Source organism: Scomber scombrus, unplaced genomic scaffold, assembly GCF_963691925.1.
Source record: "Scomber scombrus unplaced genomic scaffold, fScoSco1.1 SCAFFOLD_114, whole genome shotgun sequence".
NCBI lineage: Eukaryota > Metazoa > Chordata > Actinopteri > Scombriformes > Scombridae > Scomber > Scomber scombrus.
The window spans coordinates 88,691-98,957 of NW_026910688.1; the positions used below are offsets into that span (position 1 = coordinate 88,691).

Genomic DNA, 10,267 nt, shown 5'->3' on the forward strand with positions numbered 1-10,267 from the left:
TTCACTGGTTATACTGGTTATACTGGTTACATTGGTTATACTGGTTACACAGGTTATACTGGTTAAACTGGTTATACTGGTTATACTGGTTACACTGGTTACACTGGTTATACTGTTTACACTGGTTATACTGGTTATAGTGGTTACACTGGTTATACTGGTTATACTGGTTATACTGGTTATACTGGTTACACTTGTTTCACTGGTTATACTGGTTATACTGGTTACATTGGTTACACTGGTTACACTGGTTATACTGGTTATACTGGTTACACTGGTTACACTGGTTATACTGGTTATACTGGTCAGTCTGGTTACCCTGGTTACACTGGTTACACTGTTTATACTGGTTACACTGTTTATACTGGTTATACTGGTCAGTCTGGTTATACTGGTTATACTGGTTACACTGGTCAGTCTGGTTATACTGGTTATACTGGTCAAACCGGTCAATCTGTTATTAAACTGGTTAGTGAGACAGTTAACCGATTAATTAAAACATTTTAACAGGTTAATTTACCAGTTAAACTGGTTAATTTAACAGTTAATCTGATAGTTAACTGGTTAAACTGGTAGTTAACTGGTTGTTTAATCTCCTTTATATTTATAAACTAATATAATTCTCCTGCAGAGCCTCACAGAGCAACCTAACACTCTGAATATGTTGCTTTTACTGACCTTCCTTCCTCCCAGTAACGAGTCCTGCAGCTTCCACCTGAACTCACATCTGGTTAGAATTGATGAAAATGTCCAAGATTAAAAATTAAAGATGACATATTGACACTAATCAATTAATTAGATTCATTAAATGACCGAACACAACACACGTGTGACCTTTGGAACAGTCAGCTACTAACTAAATAATCTCAGCTCAAAGATCACTTACTAGCTTTTTCTGGAGCTTTTGACTTCATCACATGGTCTGTGAGTTGTCATGGCGACGGTTCAGATGTCATCATCTGTTATTAAGGGCTTTAATATCACAGTTTATACAGTGAAGAGTGTTGCTTCTGAGTTTTACATATCACCAGATTAATTTATTTATTGTGTGTGTGTGTGTGTGTGCGTGTGTGTGTGTGTGTGTGTGTGTGTGTGTGTGTGTGTGTGTGAACAGGAGAACATAGAGAAGAAGACTCTGGAACATCAGGAAGAGATCGAACGGCTACAGAAGGAACACACTCTTCATCTGCAGGTACACAACACACACACATATACACACAACACACACACCTACACACACACACACACACACACCTACACACACACACACACACAGGGTTTTACAGAACAAGATGTTTCAGCATGTTTGTTAATATAAATATACATGTGGGTGTTTGTTTATACATGCAGTGTGTGTGTGTGTGTGTGTGTGTGTGTGTGTGTGCGTGTGCGTGCATGTTCAGCTCTAATTGAAAGTGTTTCTAATTAAAGCGTGCTGGTCTCCATGGTAACGCAGACAGGTTAAATCGTGTTAACAGCAGATCAGAGTGGAGGAGGACAGTCTGTTAGAGAGACGTTCTCTCCATCTGTCAGCTCTAAACATACTGTAATAATCCTCTAATATATTAATATATGATCAGCTGGAGGCTTTAAAGATGGAGGTATTCAGTTTAATAATAATAAACATCAACGACAAAGAACAACATCAAGAAGCTATAAGCTATTATCATTCTTTTGTGGTTACACCATTTGACATTTTCAGGAGCATTCAGTCTTACTTTTGGTAAAGAAAAATGGTGCAAATGTCAAGTCAAGGAAGGAAGGGAGGAAGAAGGAAGGAAAGGAGGGAGGGAGGGAGAAGAAAGGGAGGAAAGGATAGAAGGAAGGAAGGAATGAAGGAGGGAGGGAGGGACGAAATAAGGACAGAGGAAAGAAGGGAGGGGGGAGGAAAGAAAGAGAGAAGGAGGAAGGAAAGAAGGGAAGGAAAGAAGGAGAGAAGAAAAGGGGATGGAGGAAGGAAAGAAGGAAGGGAGGAAGAAGGAAGGAAAGGAGGGAGGGAGGAAGGAAGAAAGGGAGGAGAGGAAAGAAGGAAGGAATGAAGGAGGGAGGGAGGGAGAGAGAAAGGAAGGGAGGAAGGAAGGAAAGAAGGACAGAGGAAAGAAGGAGAAGAAAAGGGGATGGAGGAAGGAAAGAAGGAAGGGAGGAAAGAGAGGAAGGAAAGGAGGGAGGGAGGAAGAAAGGGAGGAAAGGAAAGAAGGACAGAGGAAGGAAGGAATGAAGGAGGGAGGGAGAGAGAAAGGAAAAGAGGAAGGGAGGAAGGAAGGAAATAAGGACCGAGGAAAGAAGGGAGGGGGAAGGTAGGGTGGAAGAAAGAAAGAGAGAAGGAGGAATGAAAGAAGGGAAGGAAAGAAGGAGAGAAGAAAAGGGGATGGAGGAAGGAAAGAAGGAAAGAAGGAAAGAATGTCATTTCAAATTATATAAAACCAACAAAAATACTAAATGTACATTTTAACCCTCCTGTTGTCCTCAGGTCGAGGAAGGAGGGAGGGAGGAAGGAAGGGAGTAAGGAAGGAGGGAGGGAGGGAGGGAGGAAGGAAAGGAGTAAGGAGGGAGGGAGGAAGGAAAGGAGGAAGGAAGGAAGGAAAGAAGTAAGGAGGGAGGAAGGAAGGAAAGGAGGAAGGAGAGAGGGAGGAAAAGAGGAAGGAAGTAAGGAGAGAAGGAAGGAAGGAAGTGAGGAAAAAAGTATGGAAGGAGGAAGGAGCAAAGAAAGAGGGAAGGAGGGGAAGAACGAAGGAAAAATTTAAGAAAGAGGGAGGAAGGAAGGAAGGAAAGAACAGTCAAAATTTCTGTTTTACACATATAACTACAGTCGGTGTGTCCTACGCTCCACAGTGTACCTGAACGCCTCCTAGACACACACAGACAGAGCAGCAGCTGCTCCGCTCTCTCTGTGTGTGTGTGTGTGTGTGTGTGTGTGTGTGTGTCTGTGTCTGTGTCTGTGTCTGTGTCTGTGTGTGTGTGTGTGGCTCGCTCCGTTCTTCTCTGCATTATTGTCTCCACAGCAGCGAGATGATGCCACATTAAAATAGATCTGCTGGGATCTGATGAAGTATTACACATATTTTAAATTATTAACTGTGCACATAGAGGACACATCATGGACTGTAACACACACACACACACACACACACACACACACACACACACACACACACACAGTGATCAGAGATGATGTGCAGCACATTCTCAGATAAGATTAATTTCATATTTCAGTTTTTTTTCTTGAGGCTGACGTCAGCTGGTCCTCTGAGATCCTTCAGGGAGAGAAACAGTTTCCTCAGAGAGAGACTTCACTGATTACTGTGTGTGTGTGTGTGTGTGTGTGTGTGTGTGTGTGTGTGTGTGTGTGTGTGTGTATGTGTGTGTGTGTGTGTGTGTTTTATCTGCAGGATAACAGTCTGCTACAAAGAGCAGAACAGGGAAACTTAATAGGAAAAGTTAATTAATGATGGAGGAGGTCTAATTAGCGGGCAGGTCGGGTGTTTGGCAGGTGTTGTTTCCTTCCTGAACTCCAGCAGGGTTTTAAATCAGACCTCAAACACAAAAGTTTGTTCTTTCTCCTCATTTTTATGTCAGTGACTCCTCAGATTTCAGTGAACTGTTAAAATGAAGCAAAGTCAAGTTTTAATCAGTTCAACCAGTTTTTAAACATTTAAAACATGTTTTAAAGTCTGAAGAAGCAGAAGAAAAATATACAACGATTCACATAAAAAGCAAAAATAGAGGAAAGTCTGATCATCAATTATCTCCTCTCTATCTGATTTATTCTAATTAGACCTTTGAAAGGAGTCTTAACTCTGAGACAGTGATCATATAGTGACAGAATATTATTCATATATTATTATTATTATTTTAGGTTATTTCAACATCATATTTAAACTACATTTTTTTATTTGCTTTCCCGACGAAATTATGCCATCTCATCACATGTCCATAAACGTGCATCTGTTGCTTAATCTTGGTTACTAGGGCGGTTGCTAAGGCCGTTGCTAAGGCCGTTGCTAAGGTGTCTCCACTCTCATATCTCAGATGGGATTCAGCTCCAACATGTACGGATGTGATTTGAGAAGTTGAACGTTTGGAGTAAAGAAGGAGAAAAAGAAGTGAAATCCTGAAGCCGACCAATCAGAGCAGAGTGGGCTCATCAGGAGGGGGGGGGCTTAAAGAGACAGGAACTAAAACGGCCTGTTAATAGACAGAGGCTGAACTGAGCGGCTGCATAAAGGACCAGTAGAAGATAAATAAGGAGTTTGATTCCGGAATCCTGGTCGCTAAGGCTGGTCGCTAAGGCTGGTCGCTAAGGCTGGTTGCTAAGGTGTTTCCATATATTCCAGGGCTCTTAAAGAGACAGGAGCTAAAACTGTTAACAGACAGAGGCTGAACTGAGCGGCTGCATAAAGGACCAGTAGAAGATAAATAAGACTCAGAATATTAATGTAGAAGCTGGAGATGTGTAAAAGAATACGAGTTATTATATATAATACGAGTTATTATATATAATACGAGTTATTATATATAATACAAGTTATTATATATAATATTAGTTATTATATATAATAACTCATATTATATATAATATGAGTTATTATATATAATACGAGTTATTATATATAATACAAGTTATTATATATAATATTAGTTATTATATATAATAACTCATATTATATATAATACGAGTTATTATATATAATACGAGTTATTATATATAATATTAGTTATTATATATAATAACTCATATTATATATAATATGAGTTATTATATATAATACGAGTTATTATATATAATACGAGTTATTATATATAATACGAGTTATTATATATAATACGAGTTATTATATATAATACGAGTTATTATATATAATACGAGTTATTATATATAATACGAGTTATTATATATAATACGAGTTATTATATATAATACGAGTTATTATATATAATACGAGTTATTATATATAATACGAGTTATTATATATAATACGAGTTATTATATATAATACGAGTTATTATATATAATACGAGTTATTATATATAATACGAGTTATTATATATAATACGAGTTATTATATATAATATTAGTTATTATATATAATACGAGTTATTATATATAATACGAGTTATTATATATAATACAAGTTATTATATATAATATTAGTTATTATATATAATAACTCATATTATATATAATACGAGTTATTATATATAATACGAGTTATTATATATAATAACTCATATTATATATAATATGAGTTATTATATGTAATACGAGTTATTATATATAATATGAGTTATTATATATAATAACTCATATTATATATAATATGAGTTATTATATATAATAACTCATATTATATATAATATGAGTTATTATATGTAATACGAGTTATTATATATAATATGAGTTATTATATATAATATGAGTTATTATATGTAATACGAGTTATTATATATAATATGAGTTATTATATATAATATGAGTTATTATATATAATATGAGTTATTATATGTAATACGAGTTATTATATATAATATGAGTTATTTAACCTACATGAAGCTGATCATCCTTCACTACTTTAAAGACGGATTTTTCATGCAGGACTTTTACTTGTAACAGAGTATTTTTACATTGTTGTTTTGGTTCTTTTACTAAAATAAAGACTCTAAAAACTGATGATATAGTCCAGCTACTACTAACTGTTGCACTTTATCTCTGGAAATCATGCAAAGATATTCCAGTAGAGACTCAGAATATTAATATAGAGCTGGAGATGTGTCCTTAACCTTCATGTCGTCCTCCCGGGTCAAATTGACCCCGTCTGTTTTGACTGTTCCTTCCTTCCTTCCTTCCTCCCTTACTCATCTCCTTACTTCCTTCCTCTTTTCCTCCTTTGCTTCCTCCCTTCCTTCCTCCTGTCCTTCCTTCCTCCTTTCCTTCTTTCCTCACTTGCTTCCTTCCCTCCTCCTTTCCTTCCTCCCTTCCTTCTCTTCTTACTTCCTTCTTCTTTTCCTCCCTCCCTCCTCCTTCCTTTCCTCCCTTCCTTCCTCATTCCTTCCTTCCTCCTGTCCTTCTTTATTTCCTTCCTCCCTTCCTTCTATCCTTCCTCCCTTCCTCCCTCCTTCCTCCTTCCTTACTCCTTTCCTTCCTTCCTTTCTTCCTTCCTTCCTTGACTCGAGGACAACAGGAGGATTAAAGACTGAATCTGTCATGTGGGAACCTTTAAAACTGATTTTCAACACATACAAAAGCATTGATGTAGTTTATTAACCATTATCCAGCTGTGAACACGTTTCTTTACTTTATTACATAGAAGAATAGAGAGTGTGTGTGTGTGTGTGTGTGTGTGTGTGTGTGTGTGTGTGTGTGTGTGTGTGTGTGTATGTGTGTGTGTGTGTGTGTGTATGTCTGTGTGTATGTGTATGTGTGTGTGTGTGTGTGTGTGTGTGTGTGTGTGTGTGTGTGTGTGTGTGTCTGTGTATGTGTGTGTGTGTGTGTGTGTGTGTGTGTGTGTGTGTGTGTGTGTGTCTGTGTATGTGTGTGTGTGTGTGTGTGTGTGTGTGTGTGTATGTGTGTGTGTGTGTGTGTGTGTATGTGTGTGTGTGTGTGTGTGTGTGTGTGTAAGACATTACAGGGATTTAACAGATTTGGTTGTTTTACTCCAGACTTACATGATGTTTTCTGCTCTCAGTCAGGTGGGCGGCTGCAGTCTGCTGCTGCTTTAATGCAGATTTTACTCAAATTAATTAGCAGCAGAAGATTAGAGAGGAAATTAAATGAAGGTTTGCTAAATTAATCCCTCAGTCAGATGGATTAAGAGACAGAGGAGGGAGTCTCTGAAGGTGCTTTTAACTTTTTCTCCCAGCAGATGAAACAGAAGTGTGACTTTTCCTCTGTCTGTGTCTCCTCACCTGTGTCTCCTCACCTGTGTCTCCTCTGTCTGTGTCTCCTCACCTGTGTCTCCTCACCTGTGTCTCCTCACCTGTGTCTCCTCATCTGTGTCTCCTCACCTGTGTCTCCTCACCTGTGTCTCCTCTGTCTGTGTCTCCTCTGTCTGTGTCTCCTCACCTGTGTCTCCTCACCTGTGTCTCCTCTGTCTGTGTCTCCTCACCTGTGTCTCCTCACCTGTGTCTCCTCCTTCTGTGTCTCCTCACCTGTGTCTCCTCACCTGTGTCTCCTCACCTGTGTCTCCTCACCTGTGTCTCCTCACCTGTGTCTCCTCACCTGTGTGCTTCCTGCAGGAGAAGCAGTCAGAGATGGAGGGAGTGAAGCAGCAGATGGTGGAGGTGGAGAAACAGAGGGATGAACATGACAGCACCATCGCTAAACTCAAACAGGTAAAAAACTGCACAAAAACCAAAGCTCCCAGTACCTCCCAGTACCTCACATTTCCTCCCAGTACCTCCCACTTCCTCCCAGTATCTCCCACTTCCTCCCAGTATCTCCCACTACATCCCAGTACCTCCCACTTCCTCCCAGTATCTCCCACTTCCTCCCAGTACCTCCCAGTACCTCCCATTTCCTCCCAGTATCTCCCAGTACCTCCCATTTCCTCCCAGTACCTCCCAGTACCTCCCAGTACCTCCCACTACCTCCCAGTCCCTCCCACTTCCTCCCAGTACCTCCCATTTCCTCCCATTTCCTCCAGTACCTCCTACTACCTCCCAGTACCTCCCAGTCCCTCCCACTTCCTCCCAGTACATCCCGTTCCTCCCAGTACCTCCTACTACCTCCCAGTACCTTCAAGTACCCCCCAGCACCTCCCACTTCCTCCCAGCACCTCCCACTTCCTCCCAGTACCTCCCAGTAACTACAAGTACCTCCCACTACCAACCTTTTAATTTGAAATCCCAGGAACATTGAACTTTTATTTTGAAATCCCAAGAACATTAATCTTTTATTTTGAAATCCCAGTAACATTGAACTTTTATTTTGAAATCCCAAGAACATTGAACTTTTATTTTGAAATCCCAAGAACATTGAACTTTTATTTTGAAATCCCAGTAACATTAATCTTTTATTTTGAAATTCCAGTAACATTGAACTTTTATTTTGAAATCCCAAGAACATTGAACTTTTCCAGAGAGATGTATAGATATAAATATACTTTTAAATCCTCGACTGCACATCAACATGATTATCTGAGCAGTTATAAAATATGTGATTTAAGAAGCTGTTTCAGCATTAAAGTGAAATAATGTTCACAGATGTTTAACTGTTTGTTTTGTTTTGTGTCTCTGCAGGAAATAAAAGACACTGTGGACGGACAGAGGATCCTAGAGAAGAAAGGAAGCGCTGCGGTGAGGAGAGAGAGAGAGAGAGAGAGAGAGAGAGAGAGAGAGAGAGAGAGAGAGAGAGAGAGAGAGAGAGAGAGAGAGGGAGAGAGGGAGAGAGAGAGAGAGAGAGAGAGAGAGAGAGAGAGAGAGAGAGAGAGAGAGAGAGAATATGTTTAGCAGAGTAATTTAAGAGTAGTCATGCATGGAAAATAATAATTAGAACGTAAATCCCTCACTGTGTGTGTTTCTGTCTCTGTGTGTGTGTGTGTTTCTGTCTCTGTGTGTGTGTTTCTGTCTGTGTGTGTGTGTGTGTGTCTCTCTGTGTGTGTAGTTGAAGGACTTGAAGCGGCAGCTGCAGCTGGAGAGGAAGCGAGCAGACAAACTGCAGGAGAGACTCCAGGAGATCCTGACCAACAGCAAGACCAGGACAGGTACACACACACACACACACACACACACACACACACACACACACACACACACACAGAGAGACAGAAGCACACACACACACAGACACACACACACACACACACACACAGACACACACAAATACACGCACGCACACACACACAGACACACACACACACACACAGAGACAGAAACACAGACAGAAGCACACACACACACACACAGAGAGACAGAATCACACACACACACAGACACACACAGACACACACACACACAAAAAGCAGTTTGAAAGTAACTGTGACCATTTCCAAAGGTTTGTGTTTCAACATCTCACCTCAAACAACAAGTGCAGCCCCAGAACCTTTAAACCAGTGAACTGTCCCTTTAAACTGGTTAACTCATTAAACCAGTAGACCTACACACCCTCCCATTAGAGGACCAGTTCCCAGTGTGTGTTAAAGCAGCAGTCAGGTTTCCCTCTCTGTAATCATTCCTCCTGTTCATACTGACTATTAAAAGATTCTCCTTCTAATGTGCTTTCAGTGGAAGTGATGGAGACTAAATCCACAGTGTGTCCACACAGTCATTATAAAGTAGATGATCAGCTTCTATTGAGCTTCATCAGTCTGAGTTATTATATCAATGATATCTGTTGTTTACTGTCTTTTTAGCAGTAAATTCCCTCTTAGTGTTTAACATTTACCCTTCTTATTAGCTTCAGATCAACTTTTAAATCCATGTTTCCTCAGAAGGAGGACTTTGGGTTTAGTCCTCCATCACTTCCACAGTAAACATGATGAAGGATGTTCTGATGGTCAGTATGAACAGGAGGAATCATTACACGACGCTGCAGTTCCTCTAACGGCCACTAGAGGCGCAATGAAGGAAAAACTGTTGGAAGCAAATTATAAAAGTTGTTTTTTTTATTAGAAATGTAAAGTAAAGAAATGTTCTTCAGCTCTTAACTGTTGATTATAGTGTTGAGCTGTTGTTGTTCATGTGTGAGCCGACCCATCGGACCTCTCCGGCCTTTTGATTAATGGAAAATTGATTTTGTGCAGCAGCAGAACAAAAATGGGAACATTACTTCTTTTTACCAAAAAAAAACAAAAAAGCAAAAAACAGCAACAACCTGCAGAGCTGAAGAAGTGCTGAGAGTCTGATTCAATGCTCAGAGTTTAGTTTACTCTGTGTTGGGTTCAGTGTGATGTCAGACTTTTGGACTTTTTTAATCAAATATCTTTGTTTTATATTCCAACATCTATCATGAACTAATGAATACATTTTCAAATAAGAGATAAATGTTGCTTTATCATAAATGATCTCCCTTATAAATCATGTCAGTATCCATGAAAAACAGGATGGAAGGAAGGAAGGAAGGAAGGAAGGAAGGAAGGATAGATGGAGGGAACATTTACCCTAACAGCTGAACTTAGATCTTAGGAAGGAAGGAAGGAAGGATAGATGGAGGGAACACTTACCTTAACAGCTGAGCTTAGATCTTAGGAAGGAAGGAAGGAAGGAAGGAAGGAAGGAAGGAAGGAAGGATGGATAGATGGAGGGAACATTTACCCTAACAGCTGAACTTAGA

General features: G+C 39.6%; 1 protein-coding gene across 5 annotated transcripts in view; it reads left to right on the forward strand.

Annotated features, from left to right (window-relative positions):
- gripap1 (GRIP1 associated protein 1) overlaps positions 1–8,699 on the forward strand; it is a gene marked incomplete at its 3' end in the record, with an annotated part of 37,802 nt that extends 29,103 nt beyond the window's left edge. For all 5 annotated transcript variants that reach the window (XM_062415324.1, XM_062415325.1, XM_062415328.1 and 2 more), the window contains 4 exon segments: positions 1,115–1,192; positions 7,234–7,329; positions 8,236–8,292; positions 8,600–8,699. In XM_062415324.1, coding sequence (XP_062271308.1) covers positions 1,115–1,192; positions 7,234–7,329; positions 8,236–8,292; positions 8,600–8,699 — 331 coding nt within the window.
- Between the last annotated feature and the right edge of the window lie 1,568 nt (positions 8,700–10,267).